The sequence below is a fragment of the Priapulus caudatus genome, unplaced genomic scaffold (genome assembly GCF_000485595.1).
Source record: "Priapulus caudatus unplaced genomic scaffold, Priapulus_caudatus-5.0.1 Scaffold1167, whole genome shotgun sequence".
In the NCBI taxonomy this organism is placed as follows: domain Eukaryota; kingdom Metazoa; phylum Priapulida; class Priapulimorpha; order Priapulimorphida; family Priapulidae; genus Priapulus; species Priapulus caudatus.
Genome location: NW_014578228.1, coordinates 29,684 through 45,853, shown reverse-complemented (window position 1 = coordinate 45,853; position 16,170 = coordinate 29,684). Strand labels below are relative to the sequence as shown.

Here is a 16,170-nt window from a genome sequence, read left to right as displayed (position 1 = left end):
GCCTCTCCCATCTTCTAAGCTTCTATCATTAGTACCATACTACCATTGCTGTCCCACCACTCCCCTTCTCACTCTTCCTCTCTCTACATGTACATCATGCTTCACTAGTCACTATTCCTAGCCTTGCTTATTCGTTTTGTTACTCGCTGTAATAAACATACCAGCAAATGAACAATGTTATCTTTTCGTTTGGATCGCCAATACGAACTTGGCCAGTTTATGGCCAACTGACAATCGCTAGTGTATAACGCCAAAAAGTCGCACGTCCCAGCGAAATCGCGATAAGCATGCGAGTCGGAAGCATTAGAACATAGTTCTAATTTCCCCACACTCGGAGCACGCAAGTTGGACGTTTTTTGCCAAGTGCCAGACCAACAGCAATCAGTGGGGTGTGTCCCTCCACCCTAGGGGGAGAGGCAGGGGAACGTTTTGTTTAGGCGGCACGGCTAGGCGACACTCGAAGTACATGCAAAATGGCGTATCCGCGGTCGGCCGCGCCGCACGCTACTGGGTCAAATGTTGAAACGTTTGCCGCCTCCGCCGGTCGGAATAACGTAAGAGCTTTGAACTAATATATATTAGGGCCTGTAAGATGCCACCAAATCGAATCGCGTAACGAGATTACTCTTCCCTCGGCATCCGATGCCTCGATATTTTTCCCCGATTTCGGTTTCCACTTTCCGGATATTACTTTTTGTCCTACCAATAGATGGCCGGACACTACGCTAGCATATACTGCCGAAAGTGTAGGCCAGCAGCATATAAATCACTGGTGAGATAAGGTGATTTATATGCGCTCTGGGTGAAACTCACCACAATGTTATCAGGCCACTGTGCAGTGTATATATGTATACTCTCTAGACTCCCTAGGCTATTCACCATCTTAGTATTCCATTGGCATTTTCTAATAATTTATATTTTGCAGTAATTATGAAAATATTTAAAATAAGATAACCATTGTACATATTTTCGGGATGCGATCGAAGGAATCGAATGAGAAGGCTAATATCGACAACCTGGATCGAATCAAGAGGCTGTGTATCGTTAGCAGCCCTAATATATATAGAGAGGTTGGTAGAAAGAAGAAAAACGCCAACTTGACTTCAATATAATCGTCAGTGTAACACCTAGCTTAAAGGCACGCTGCTGCACTGCACGGTGTATATATGTAGCGCTCGCTTTACATACGTACTTTGTGTACATTTCAATTTATCAGGCCACGGAGCGATTTTCTCATCGCGCGCAATCGCTCCCGTTTATTGTTCTTACCAGAGCATTTATAGAGCTTAACCAGAGCGAAATCGCTCTGCTCGCGCCCGTGTATTTTTTCCTCTGCTGTGTATGGAATACAAACTCCACTTACATGTAATACGCACACAGCTTTATTGTGTGTGCTACGAGCTTATAAGCTCTCATAATCTGCTTAAAATAAAATAAAAAAAAAAAAAAAAATTTACCGATCCCACAAGTTATAAAGGTGGTTCCTCTGTGGTGGAGATGGCCATAACGATTGACATCAGCTGCTTGCATATTCCGGCTCCTGTCAAAATTCACTAAATTTTAGGCAACGGTCATCCGCAATCGCCCAAAAGCGCAAATATATAATAAATATACAGCGCGGTTAAAACATTGATGTGAGAAATATGAACAAAAATCGGTAAAAACAAAATGAAGACATTTTGATGTTTAAGAGAATTCAGGATTAATAATTATTACGTCAGTGTGAAAATAGCCTGTCCCCACTGTCTCATGCATGACTGGCCTAACTTGCGAGCAGGACTGCATGGCTAATTGGACTTTACTACCAATTACATAGACAATATCAAGCGGATAATACTAGCAGTGTACAACGGGAAAAAACGGCGAAATAGTGCTATTTTCACGACTACATATTCTACTTTGCTGCGAGTCTATGAATAATTTCATGGTATTGCATTAAAGGCATGAATTCTTATGCTCTCTAAAACATCAGGACCAAACCGCTTTTCAATACGATACTCCTAGGCGAGAATAATCGGCTCGCTAACACTCCCCTCCCCACATGCACAAAACGCCAACCTCGAATCGCACTTCTGCCACCATCCTACACGGCTAAGGCGTTGCTTCGTGAATAGTTCGGTTTTTCTTCGCGCGAGTAAAAGGGATTTATGATATGGACGGCCTCGTCGGTTATTATAGGCTGACAGATTCGGCGGGCATCGCCTATCCCTATCATTCCATTATCTTTCGTAGCAGCGGCTAACGCCGCTCATGAATGGCACCGGCTCCGGCCTCATCAAGTTTTTTACAACGCAGAGCCTCAGTTACTAAGTGTAGTAACAGTACCAAATTTGGGCATATGGACATCCAATTAATCAGCCTCCAAGCTGGCTGACGGAAACGCATAAGCCAAAATGCTTACCCACGTGTAGATGCGTGGCAGAAGTGGATTCACGAAGTCGGGGGCGTTTGCAATGTGGGAGGGAGGTTTTAGGAGCCGATAATCTCCGCCCTTAGGAGTATCGGTATGGACAAAGGGTTGGTCTTGTTTTAGAGAGCAAAGAATTCTGCTTAATGCAATTTACCATAGAAAAATTATTCTAGACCTCAGGCAAACCTCGCTAGAATAATGTAGTCGCTGAAATAGCACTATTTTCCCGTTTTTCCCGTTGTACACTCTAGGTATTATCCGCTCTTGACAATATCAATATCTTTGCATTCCGACTAAGCTGCGGATTTCGATTAATTATTTCTCCAGATCATGCCTGTACGCTACTAAAATATATAGTTCAAAATTGAATAAGCACTATTGCCAACCGTTCAATAGAGGCAAAACAAAATCATACGTACTCTCTAAAGATATTTTTTGACAACATCAATGAACTGTTGGATAGGAAACCTCTTCATCCATCTCCACCCATCCCGGCTTGAGGGCTAAAGAAGTTGTATCTGCAGTAGATATAACACAAACGTTAAGAGTTACATACATATTGACCTACAAGTGGGTATAAGAAAGGTTAGCGTTTCAAGAATTAGAGAACATGGCGTCCAATAAACCATGTCATTTACATTCAATATAAATATTATATTTAATCAATATAATAGGTTAGGGTTATGCGTTAGGCGTATATGCGTTAGGGTTATGGTTAGCGCGTTTAGGGTTAGGATAGGGGTATAGGTTTAGGCGTTTGGGTTAGGCCCACATTGGTTTCATTGGGACCATGTTCTCTATCATTGGGCCGAAAGGTTTCTAATGGAATATGTCACCTATATCATCAACATGTTAAGTGTCACTTATATTATGTGAGCATATAAAGTACATTTTATAAGGGCTACATTAACTTACCCCTCTTTGAACCTATTCCAACGGACTTAGCATTAGCATTGCTACCACGTTGTAGACCTCAGTGTTGTTGTCCCCAATGCTCGATAGCAAGATGTATGCAGGATCAGGGAGAGTCGTTACTATTATCTTCCACTCAAATATTTCTGCTTTCCATTCTGCCTCCATCCCTCTCAACGCACGACACACGCTGCAGATTCCACACCTACGCAGTAAACGGCAGTCTTTAGTGAATTACAACAACAAAGCACAGAACGACTGACCTGAACTGTCAGACTGACAATTTTCATTGCTGGCCTCCATGGCTATGTACACGCTTGCCTAACGTCAGCCCTGTCAAAGTTCCAAGGCCAAAACTAGGATTGGCCGTAGGGCATTATGTTCTGACCTTTCGGAACATCGGCCTACAACGTTTCATGTTTAGTAAAAAACCCATGGCCTAAAACCTGTTAAAGGACAATTGCACACCAAGCCACGTGTGTGAGTTGACAAGGGTTGTACTCAGCTTGCCGAACTTCGGCCCTGCTGAACGGCAATTGTCAACAACATGCTACATGGCTAATGCCATGGCAGATGTACGTAGATTAATTAGATATCATTTGACACATCAAACTGGCATTACACAAACAAATGCAGTGAAATGGCGTGCATACAGGCCTGCTGCCGATGTTTACGTACCGGTACATTACCGTATTGCTGTGTAGCGGTATAGCAAATTGCAATAAACACGCCGTTTTATTTACAAACTAAGATATTTCGATTCGATGCATATTCCTAATTTAGAGGAAAATATTTACTTATGAACAGTATAACAGAAATAGCATAAATAATAGATTGGATAACAGCCTGCTTAACAACCGATACGAAATCGATCTAACGAAGCAACATTAGATATAGAATAGCAAACGTGGCTGCCATTTTCAATATAGAAGCACAAATCAATAGCCTGAAATTCATGATTGGATCGTGTTGCCACGCAGAGACCAATAACGGTAGCGTTTACAAATAGCATGGACCTAGCAGCACGAAAAATGTTGCACGAGCACCGCCGATTTCATAAACTTACGCGCTTTTTTTTTATAAAGTGTTTAGCACTATCATATACGGAAACGCCAAAACGTAAAATAACTAGAGCAACGGATACGAAAAATTGTTGTCATATGCACCTGGACAAAAAGCAAGTTGCGTATATTTTTGAGAAATTAATTTGCTATATATCCTAAGAAACAATTATTATAATTACGGCCTACACTGCTATCACATGCACATAGTATATTTTGCTTTCTCCAAGTGTATGTTTCTATCTCCTTTTACATTTCGCAGCCTACGAGCAACAGTTAGTATTATTAAATATAATAAGTTAGTATTTTGAAAGTTCTCTATAATGACTATGCATCAACCTAAGTTATTTGATAACTAATTCAGTGTCATAGGACTTCATTAGATTCATGTCCTCTTTCCTTATTCCTGGCATGTATCCAGTTGTTTTCCATTGCAGGGATACTAGGCTGGAAAGGGTCTATAGTCCCCCAGCCGGTACTGCCGGAACGTACCCTGGGTACGGTCCGTATACCGCGAACGTACCCATGCGTACTATACTATATGCCGCCCGACGTTTTTTTTTCCGTTTTGTTTTTTTTTTTTTTCTCTTTTTTTTTTCCGTTTTATTTGTTTGTCCGTATTTTTTGCCCGTCCCCCGTTCCCCGTTTTACCTCGCCTACTCCACTAACGAGTCTAGCGGAGTCGCCTACGCCTACTCGGCCTAACCCTAACCCTAATTCCTAACCCTAAGTTTCCTAACCCTAACCCTAACCCTACCCTAAACCATACAGGCGGCGTGTACAGGCGGGATCGGTACAGGCTGCTCCAGACCTGTACTTGCCTCAACTGATTAACGTGTTCTTGCTATTTTATCACTGTATCATACTGCACCTTTACTTTACTTTTATTTGCAAATTTATTTACAACTTTTCCTCATTTGCAATTACAGCGAATATCTATGCCCTCAATATTATGTCTACTGTACATAATAAAGGAATAGCTGACTCGATGGACCCTATGGTCTTTCGCTACCCCTTCATCCTTCAAAATATGTTTCTGCCATCATTGTATTTGCAAATTATGGTGATAAAAAATTTATTTGCAATCCTTAAAAAATTCCGATAGTAGCATGATGCGTAAACCTTACCTCAACTGTTGATCCCTCCATCCAGCAAGAAGAAATTATTTTCCCTCTATTGCACGCTTTTTTTTTTATCATGTAGGCCTATGTGTGGTAATTTCGATAGCATATATATACGATTTTCTGCTGATCTTTTCTATTGTTATCAACCTGTAGAGTGCATGTCTCGAGACGGTGTACACAAGAAGATACATGATGATCATTTGCATTCCCTCCCACTCCACCTCTCACCTCCATGATTATGATCACTTTATCAATCCTAGCATGCATGTGTTATAGTCGATAAATGACCAGTAACATCGTAACTCATGGAAGACGTAGAGAGACAAAGTTGATCGAATTGATAGTAACAGATAGTGCCAGTGTAGTGAATCCAGGGGCGTAAATCCCGGGGGGGATGGGGGATGCATCCCCCCGCTCTTGAAGGAGGGGGGATGGCCTGTACAAATATACCCCCCCCCTGAGATTCAAAAAGAAAAAGAGAAAAAAAAAGAATAGCCAAAAAAGTATGTTGCAACACATTACAAAAACACGGGGTGAAATGTCGCATTAAATTGCAATTTCTTTACCTGTGTTTAAATTACATGTATTATTACTATAGTAAACCTAACTGTGTACGCTCTCTGAAAAGTCATGAAAAAAGTGTTTTTGAATCCTAACTTGTTTAGGGTTGAGTATAGCCGGTTGAGATAGTGTCATCAGACATTGACAGAATCATGGCCACAGTAGTTGGCGTTATGACTCGCAGGAAAATGGTCCTAAATATTTCAAAATTTTATTGGGCGGGGCATGCCCCAGAGCCCCTTCTTAGCACTGGCGCATGCCTACGCGCACGCGCGACCTGCTAGCGGCAGCCAATGGTTAATCTTCGCCCGCCGGCTATCGCCGATCATCCCCCCCCACTACCTCGGTACGGATTTACGCCCTGAGTGATCACTCAGTTTTCATTGCCAAAATGTTACTATCGCCAGCTTACATAGGCTATGTATAGTATTTGCTACACATAGGGCCTATATACTCAGGAGTCAATCATGACATGGTTTGTCATTAACCCCCCTGACATGATATTCAATATCTTACCCCGATGTTTGCCACATGTACGTAGGTTGTGATCGAAGTGTGTTTCATATATATTGCCTTGACACTCGATGCCAGAGAGACATGATACGAAGATTGACGTGGCACAAGCTTTGCGCTTGTTGCATCCTAAGCGCTGCCGCGCGGATGAGATCGGCAAATGTCTCGCCGTGAAGAGGCAGACAGAGAGAGAAGAAAGGGGAGGCGGGGGCGGGAGCAGAGAGAAGAGAGAGAGAAAATAGTTTTGCTCTGCATTGAGTGCATTCCTAAATATTAAAAAAATTTATGATAACATGTCGCTGCCTCTAATGACTAAATGACTTTTACCTGATTTAGGAAGCCATGGATTCACTGACATATATTTTTTCAGAGGTGTCGGAGCCTCGGAGGCGGCATTGTGAATGCGAATGGATTCAAAGGATGTTTGGATCATGAGTTACAATTAGTGTGATTAGTGATATGTAGTAATGTAAATATAATTATAGGTACATCTATTAACAGAAAATTTGACACACTCATGGAATTAATAATACATACAATTTACATTGATATGTCCCCATCCCCACAAATAAAATAAGAGTACATTATATTACGTATTTTTCGAAAATTTGAAACTATGAAAATGGCTCTGGATACATAAAAAATGGCTCTGGAGCTTCAAAAAATGGCTCTGGTAAATTTTTGACAAGTCAGAAAAATCGCTCTGGTGAAAAAAAAAGATTTTTTTACCCTGATAAACAGGAGTTCTTTAATTGTTTATGAAATGAATTCATAATTCCTTTCAAAATTATACAAGATATATTCAATGAAATATAACATATTTTTAAAATACTTACTCCTTGTATGTAAATCTTGGATATCGCTATTTTTCGGTATGCATGGAATATATCAATGTGATTCTTTGCATTAGATGATCTACAGGTGTATTAAGTGTAAATATTGCTACTATTCATGAGTGGATTCAGTGAAAGGCGTTGGTTTGTGTTTACTCACGAGTGTGTGCGTGATGTGTTTTAGGGAGACGGGTAAACCGTTCCATAGATTGATCACGTGGAAGGACACGCGCTTCGATGCATACTGCCACACGTGGAACAACTGTGTCACTGTCAAGGTGAGGCTCACAGAGTAGCTCCACAGGCTATAGCAGCAGTCACACATCTGTACGCGATAGACATGTGGTTCTGAGGGCCTAATGTCAAGTGTGGGTTTGTGACGGGCAGGGTGTAAAAGTTTTTAGCGACCTGTAGAAGTAAATCAGTAGTAGCTGTTCTAGTCGAGAGATTGTGGGATGCTGGCATGAAAATGATCCTTAGTTTAGTGTGTGTGGGCGTGTCCGCGTGCGTGCGTGCGTGCGAGCGTGTGCGCGTGCGTGCGCGAGTGCGCATGCGTGCATGTAGCAGGGCTGTTATCAGGCCTGAGTGTGTGAACACTCCCCTATCACATTCCCAGGCTCTACGCGCCGGCTCTAGGTGCCTCTACTCCCTGACGAGAAACAAACGCTACCTCGCGACCACTGTCTTCCAGTTCAAGACAGAGACGTTGCCCATAAGACTCCGCTGGCTGTTGGATCACAACGCAGAGGTATGTGTTCGTCGTTGTCATCGTTGGAAATAACGTGAGTCCCAGATCGTACGTGGATGCACGCAGACTCCATGTGGGCGGGACACCCACGGGCACGCACGCGCACACACGCACGGGCACGCACGCGCACATACGCATGGGCACGCACGCGCACGCGCACGCACACGCACGGGCACGCACGCGCACACACGCACGGGCACGCACACACGCACACGCACGGGCACGCACACGCACACACGCACGCACGCGCACTGATTATTATTCCAGTGGTACCCAAACTTTTCTCTGGGCCGCACTTTCAGAATAAAAATTTCCGGCTCCACTGTTTGGGAACCACTGTATTAATATTATACGGATACAATTGAAATTTAAGAAGTGGAATTAGATGGTTACACTCCTGACCAATTAATTATCTACCTAAAATAACGTGTGAGTGCGTGCGTGCGTGCGTGCGTGCGTGCATGCGCGCGTGCGTGTGTGCGTGCATGCACGCGTGTGTGTGTGCGTGCGTGCATGTGCGCATGCGTGTGTGCGTGCATGCGCGCGTGTGTGTGTAGATATCTAAATTGACTCATTTGTACATTCTAGATGAACAGACGGTCATGCGAGGGGCAAGTCATGTTTGGAACTATCGAAACATGGTTGCTATGGAAACTGACAGGAGGAAAGAAACACCTTGTAGACTGGTCAAGTGCCAGCAGCACACTTCTGTTTGATCCGTATCTGGTATGACCTCAACATCAATACAGCATCATTTTTATCAGTGCAATATGCAAACACACTGTTCCAGTCGTGAACATCTAGCATTTAAGCAACATTCCCATGTCAGTATTCATTTATATACATACATCCATATATAGTATCGCTGAGAGGGTCTATGTCCCCCAGGGTACTGCCGGAACGTACCCTGGTACTATCTAATATGCCGGACCGTACCTCGCCTACTCCACTAACGAGTCTAGGGAGTCGCCTACGCCTACTCCCTAACCCTGGCTAACCCTAACCCTAACCACATCAGATAGTTACCAGGGTACGTTCCGGCAGTACCCTGGGGGACATAGATCCTATGAGCTATAGTATCTCTCTCTCTTTCTATATTTATATGTATATATATAATATATATGACCCCATATATATACAGGGGTAGAAATTAACTTTTGAACAAGGGAGTCCAACGGACTCCCTGCCCTCAAAAAGAGGGAGTCCGCAGCAAAATGAGGGCGTCCGTAGTCTGAAGTTCAAAATTAAAGATATTAACAATAACGCATGTGCTTATTTTAAAGATTCATGCGGTTGCACGTCTGCCAAATGGATATTTGGATATTTGCTGAAAAAATACGGTAATTCCGTCAGGCCATGCTCTAGAACGAACTAGTTAGTATAGCAGAATTTTCAGGGAGTCACACGACTCCTGCCTATGTCAAATCGGGGAGTCCGACAGTAAAGCAGGGAGTATTTGATTCCGGACTCCCGTTAATTTCGCACCCTGTGTATATGTGTATATATATATGACGCCTGCCGTCGTTCTGCTACAGCTTCAGTGGAGCTCCATCATCCTGCGACTCGTTGGTCTGCCGATGGACATGCTGCCACGCCTTGTCGACACTGCCGGGGACTTCGGCGAAACTCTGCCCGAGGTATTCGGTGCCCCAATCAAGGTCGCGGCGATGGTACGTGTGTGTGGCGCGTGTCAAGGTCGTGGCTGTGGTACGCGTGTGAAGCGTGTCAAGGTCACGGCTGTGGTACGAGCGCGTGACGCGTGTCAAGGTCACGGCTGTGGTAATTACTCACGTTAATCAACTCTAATGAAGCGTGTACCATCTTTGATTTTCCGGTAAGTTTGACTGTGGATGGTTACTTCTGTTACTGTGGACTGTAGTTGTTTTCATTCGCCCCCCCCTCCCCCAGCGCATGATCAGCTAAGAGTTTACATGTTGTGTTTCATGCTGCCTCCAGGAATTCACTTCCTCTCCGTAGTATGAGGAGCGAGTAAAACGTAACTATGAGGTTCTTTCGTCGTTATCGCTGTTGTTTACTTGGGTTTAGTGGTATATAGCATGTCGGCTGTGTGTGAGGTGATGTGAGGGGAGGCGAAACCATTCATGCAGTAGTGGAGTCATTACTGATGCAATTCCGAGGTGCTAGTGTATTCTTTTCCCTTTCCACCTCCCTCCTGTCCTCCTGCAGGCAGGTATTCTGTCTCCTCCTCACTCTTCACCTCCCTCCTGTCCTCCCTGACCAGGTAGTATTTGTCCCTCCTCACTCTCACCTCCCTCCTGTCCTCCTGCAGGCGATTAATTCTGTCCTTCTCACTCCTCACCTCCCTCCTGTCTCCTCAGGCAGTAATTCTGTCCCTCTTCACTCTCACCTCTCCTCCTTGTCCTCCCTGCAGGCCATATTCGGTCCCTCCTCACCTTTCACCTCCCTCCTGTGCTCCCTGCAGCAGTATTCTGTCCTCCTCACTCTCAGCCTCCCTCCGGCTGTCCTCCCTGCAGGCAGATTCTGTCCCTCCTCCACTCTCAGCCCCTCCCCTGTCCTTGCCTGACGGCAGTATTCTGTCCTCCTCAGCTCTCCACTCCCTCCTGTCCTCCCTGACGGCAGCTGATTCTGTCCCTCTCACTCTCACCTCCTCCCCTGTCATCCCTACAGGTAGTACTCTCCTGTCCTCTCCTCAATCTCAACCTCCCTCCCTGTCGCTCCCTGCATTGTAGTATCTCTGGTCCCTCTCACTCTTCCACCTCCTGTCCTGTCATCCCCTGCAGGGCAGTATCCTGTCCCTCCTCACTCTCACCTCCCTCCTGTTCCTCCTGCAGTAGTATTCTGTCCCTCCTCACTCTCACCTCCCTCATCCTCGGGCGGCACACTGCTCCTTCACCTGCAAGGCCAGTTATATCATGCTCACCCTCCTCCACTCTCACCTCCCTCCTGTCTCCATTAGGCAGTATTCTGTTCCCTCCGTCACTTCTCACCTCCCTCCTCCTGCATGGCAGATTATTCTGTCCCTCTCTCACTCTCACCTCCCTTCACTGTTCCTCCCTGCAGGTAGTATTCTGTCCTCCTCACTCTCACCCTTCGTCCTGTTCTCCTTGCAGCGCAGTATTCTGTCCCTCTCAACTCTCCCTCCCTCCGTGTCCTGCCCTGCAGCAGTATTCTGCCCTCCTACTTCTCACCTCCCTCTGTCCTCCCTGCAGGCAAGTATTCCTGTCCCTCCTCACTCTCACCTCCCTCCTGTCCTCCTGCACGGTTTATTCTGTTCACTCCTCACTCTCACCTCCTCTGTCCTCCCTGCAGGCGTATTCTGTCACCTCCTCACTCTCACCTTCCTCCTGTCCTCCTGCAGAGTATTCTTGTCCCTCCTTCACTTCTCACCTCCCTTCCTGTCCTCCTGCAGGCAAGTATTCTGTCCCTCCCACTCTCACCCCTCCCTTCCTGTCCTCCGCTGCAGGCAGTTATACTGTCCCTCTCACTACTCACGTCTCTGGTCCTACCTGCAGGCAGTATTGCTGTCCCTCCTCACTCTCACTTCCTCTGTCGTCCTCCCTGCAGACGTATTCTGTCCCTCCTCACTTCTCACTCCTCCTGTCCTCCTGCAGGCAGTATTCTGTCCGCCTCCTCACTCTCAACCTCCCTCTCCCTGGCTCGGCAGCTATTCTGTCCTCCTTCACTCTCACCTCCCTCCTGTCTCCCTGCGGTAGTATTCTGTCCCTCCTCACTCTCACTCCTCCCTGTCCCTCCTGCAGGCAGTATCTGCCCCTTCTTCACTCTCACCTCCCTCCTGTCCTTTCCTGCGGCAGTTTCATGTCCCTCCTCACTCTCACCTCTCTCCTGTCCTCCTGCAGGCCAGTATTCTGTCCCGTCTCACTCTCACCTCCCTCCCTGTCCTCCCTGCAGGCGGTTTCTGTCCCTCCTCACCCCACCTCCCTCCTGATTCCTTCCTCTCTCTGTCCTCAGGTGTTTGTTGTTCTTTCATCCACGTGGTTGGGTCGCGTTTTTGCGCCTTGCCTCCCTTTCCAAAATGACTGTTTGGGAAGTCGATGTGCCGTTATCTTACTGCCAATAGGTGCTGATTTAACGTATAAGTGGTGCCTGCGTATGCTGAGCTGTTCAATGCTTGAGGATTGGTTAGATGCGCAGGATTCAAGCGTCACTACTGGGAGTTTTCTGTTGTTGTTCTTTCGCTGTGACTTCAATAGCACGATGGCCAGTCTCAGCGATCAAACATAAAATTGCTGTTGCAATGCATTATGGCATTATGTGCCCACTGATCAAAACATGAAATGAAGCTAACTGGGAGTGCGCACGATTGGTGATTTAGGCGCATTTTTATATGCCGTATGCCGTTCCAGGCCTTGATTGCTACCGGCCTGGCCCAGAGAAACAAACACAGCCAGCAGTTCCATCCGCCACTCCTGCTCTAGGGTGCCATTATGCCACTCCTGACGGCGGGGGGACGGATCTGCTCAGCCTTTCCAGCGGCGGACACAGTTATCCCCTGATTCGGTTACTGGTGGCCACTGTATTGCTCTCTTGCTGGGCTGGAGCGTTGGCCCGCAACCCTGGACCTGTGGGCGATCTTAACCCGGGACCTCCACCCATCTACACCACCTTCATCACCTCTTTGAATGGACCAAAGAAAGGGCAAATCACCATGCGTCACATGAACGTCCAGTCTTTATGGGAACAATGTCATGAATGCTTCGAGCTGCCAGTTTCTCCGACCATTCCCCGTGCATACCTCCCCCTGCGTCGGGGTGTGATGAGCACCACCTACACCACACGATTTTAGATTTCATGCAGATTGACTTTCCAGAGTTACGTTCTTACCGTGAGACCGGAATCATTTGGCTGAGAAGAAGGTGGAGTCTTCTCTACATCCTGGACAGGGGCATTACCTGCCTTCGACGTAACAATCTTGACAATAGCCCTAGTCGAATCAATCTGGATGAGATCCGGGCCCCTCACGTAAGCCCTTTCCTGTCTGTGTGCTGGGATACGACCCTCCACCGTCCCCCTTGTAGGCTGGCATTGGCGATTCTTGCGCGCAGGTTGAAAGGCTTTTCTGGATCAGAAGGAAACATCCTTGATGCGGTGACTTCAATTTTGATTTCCTGAGTCGTGACCGTGAGAGCGCCCCCATTCCGTGGCAGTCTATGACAGCGTCTTGGTCTCCACCAACTCCATCACCTGGCCGGACACTCGCGTGACTGATGTGAGTTCACGTGGTCTTGACAGGTCCTCGTCAGCTCATCCTGAGTTATACTCTGCAACTCGCCTTCAATCAGGCCTGAGTGACCATGAACGCCGGTGTCATGGTTAATCGTTGCTTTGGCCGTTGCTGAAACAACCATCCACCCACATAAAAATTCAATACCGTAGAGGTCAAGAACCATGGCTGCACTCGGATGCATTCATACGCCGACTGGCTCCTGCGCCCTGGACCTCGCTGTTGCTCCATGGCTTCAACGACGCACCCTGAAGCCATGCTCTTCGGACTTCGGTGTTTGCTTCTACCATCCCGTTTATCGCACGAACATCGCCCCTGCTGGTGCGAAACGAGGTAAAGAAGCATCTGCAAGAGCCCTGGATGTCTGAGGACATCTGCAGACAATCCAGCCCAGCGCATGAGGACAAGAAGAAGGAGGTGGGATTACCGCCTCGCCGAATCAGAACCAAGTTTAATCGGATTGATCCAGGCCTCGCGAACGAAAGGATCGACTACCGAAAGCTGCATTTGAGGGCCGCCACCGTACTACAGCTGAGCATTTGAGGTGATCTTCCAAGATCCTAGGGTCCATCGTAAACCACCGCCGTCAGCTTTCTTCACCACCAGTCTCCGCCGATCGTCAAAGGAGGACAGCTTACACCTGAACCTGTTCTTGAGTCAGTGAGCGGACGCCTACAGGAGAGAAGACCTCAATACTGAGCAACCTAACCTTTGTCAGCATGAGCGACTTTGTCAAGCAAAAAGTCGCGTGCTTCCACTTATTTTAGTATTCGGCATAACCTACTTTATTTTGCTAATTTCAGTATCTCACCGACCTGACACCTGTAAGGCCGTTGGATTAGATGGAAATAGATGGCGTTTTCTTCAAACTCGGTTCACATGTCTTAATGCTTCCCTCATTGGCAAAAGTGTTAAATATCGTGTATTTCGGCCCCCAAAAATATTTCCCGTCCGATTTGGAAAGTCGCTACAGTATATGCCTTATTCAAAGACTTGGGTTCGACTTCTGGACATGAAGCATCTCTCTAGGTATATCTGTCTTACCTATCCCTGAGCAAGCTCCTTGAAATAGACGATGTGCCATAGATTTGTATAACTCAATTTTTACAAACAGCACAATTCTCTTATCCCAAGTATCCATCTGCGCTTTAGGAAAGGCTTATCTCCTGTTTAGTACTGCTCTCATCAGACCCTCACTGACATTTTTACCAAATGCCATCGCATTCAGCCCCTGAACATATTTTATCTGGCACGCTTCTCATACTTGATTTTCCGTAAAGCACGTCGTCGATCTCCCGTTTGATCACTCTCTTCTTCACTCTAAAAAGCTGAAAATTTATAGATGTGCATGACATGCCCTGCGCATGCAAATTTTCGCAGAGTTTTTCTACCTTCTAACAGATACTCCAAAGCATTTTTTATATGGGAGTCATTATCAGCTGAAGTGCCCTATCGTTGGGTGTCCCCGCAAGGTGTTCTATTTTGGGGCCCCGCCTCTTTTCTCTATGTATGTTTGATAATCGACATGCCCTGACATTAGACAAATAGCCGCTATTCATATCGCTATCGCCTGACGACTCCACCCTCGTTGTATGTTTACTGACAATATTTATAACTAACCTTGAACAGGCGTTCTAAACAACAATATGCGGAGGACAGCTTCCAGCTGCAGCTGGCTGTTTCTAAAACGCAAAATCCGGTCATCAACTCCATCGATGACAAAACCCATTTTTTCTGGGTGCTTGGGTCACTTCACGACAGCAGCGCTTCTACCGCTCCGAATCCGCTCGGCGCGGCTACTCCATCTGCCTCTATGTGGCCTCATTCTTCCTTGCCTACCACCAGTCGATGTTGCATAGAAAATTTTACGGGCTCTCCATGTTGAATGATAATCTTACGATTTTTCGAACGACACATCATACATGCAAATGTCACGTCCTGTGCCAACGCAGATCTCACAACTAACAAGCTGGCACTGTTCTCCTGGCGGAATCACGGGACACATTTCTGTCGAATCATGACATTCCTGCCCTCGAAGGTTTTACTTTGGCTTTGTTTCTCACCTCGGCTGATATGACATTATGGCTCCATTGTTGTTCATGGCGGGAAATGACCACCGCCGGCGCACAGAGTCATTAATTGACACTCTTTGTGATACTGCAGAAACATTGATTGCCCGGCCTGCCTGTTACACTTCTTAACCATTCGTGACTTTCAGCACCGCCGCACTGACAAAAAATTTTTTCGCAGTAGGCTTGTTACTTGATTTTCTCGCCAACGTTTATCTGTTCGCTCATATTACCCACTTCGTTCTCTATCTTAACACTTCACACGAAATTTTACGTACAGCAGGCACCTGATATGCTGCTATGACGGTTTTTCTTTTACTTCTAAACCATATGACGAGTGAGCTCTCGCCACCGGCAGCGTCAGTGTGTGTGCAGATGAACGGCGCGTTTGTATCCGCCCCTACGGTGCACCGCACCTGACAATGCTACGAAAATGCGGTTGCGTGGCGATGCAGCGGACTCCTGACTGGAATAATTTTACCCTCCTGAGACGTGTTCCGAGACTCGCCCCCACCATTGTCTTTCTTTTTAAAGTCCGTCTACCCAGAAAATCTCTGCCTACCTCACATAGCGCCCGCCATTGGCGCTGTTGCTGCTACTTACCCCGTACAATTCTTAGTCAAAGTATATTTCAAATATTGTGTATTTATTTAATATTTCAACCGTTTCTGTCTGGCCTGTGAGACGGCCATGTGGATAGATACGAGTCCGCGCC

The 16,170-nt window shown here is 46.3% G+C and overlaps 1 protein-coding gene across 1 annotated transcript in view; it reads left to right on the top strand.

Moving 5' to 3' along the window:
- The window catches only part of LOC106815642 (putative glycerol kinase 5), a 32,198-nt gene that overhangs the window by 5,437 nt on the left and 10,591 nt on the right, over window positions 1-16,170 (top strand). Inside the window, exons 4-7 of the mRNA XM_014820133.1 lie at window positions 7,599-7,692; window positions 8,031-8,162; window positions 8,751-8,888; window positions 9,698-9,832. Of these exons, the coding sequence (XP_014675619.1) occupies window positions 7,599-7,692; window positions 8,031-8,162; window positions 8,751-8,888; window positions 9,698-9,832 (499 nt within the window). The remainder of the gene's footprint in view (window positions 1-7,598; window positions 7,693-8,030; window positions 8,163-8,750; window positions 8,889-9,697; window positions 9,833-16,170) is intronic.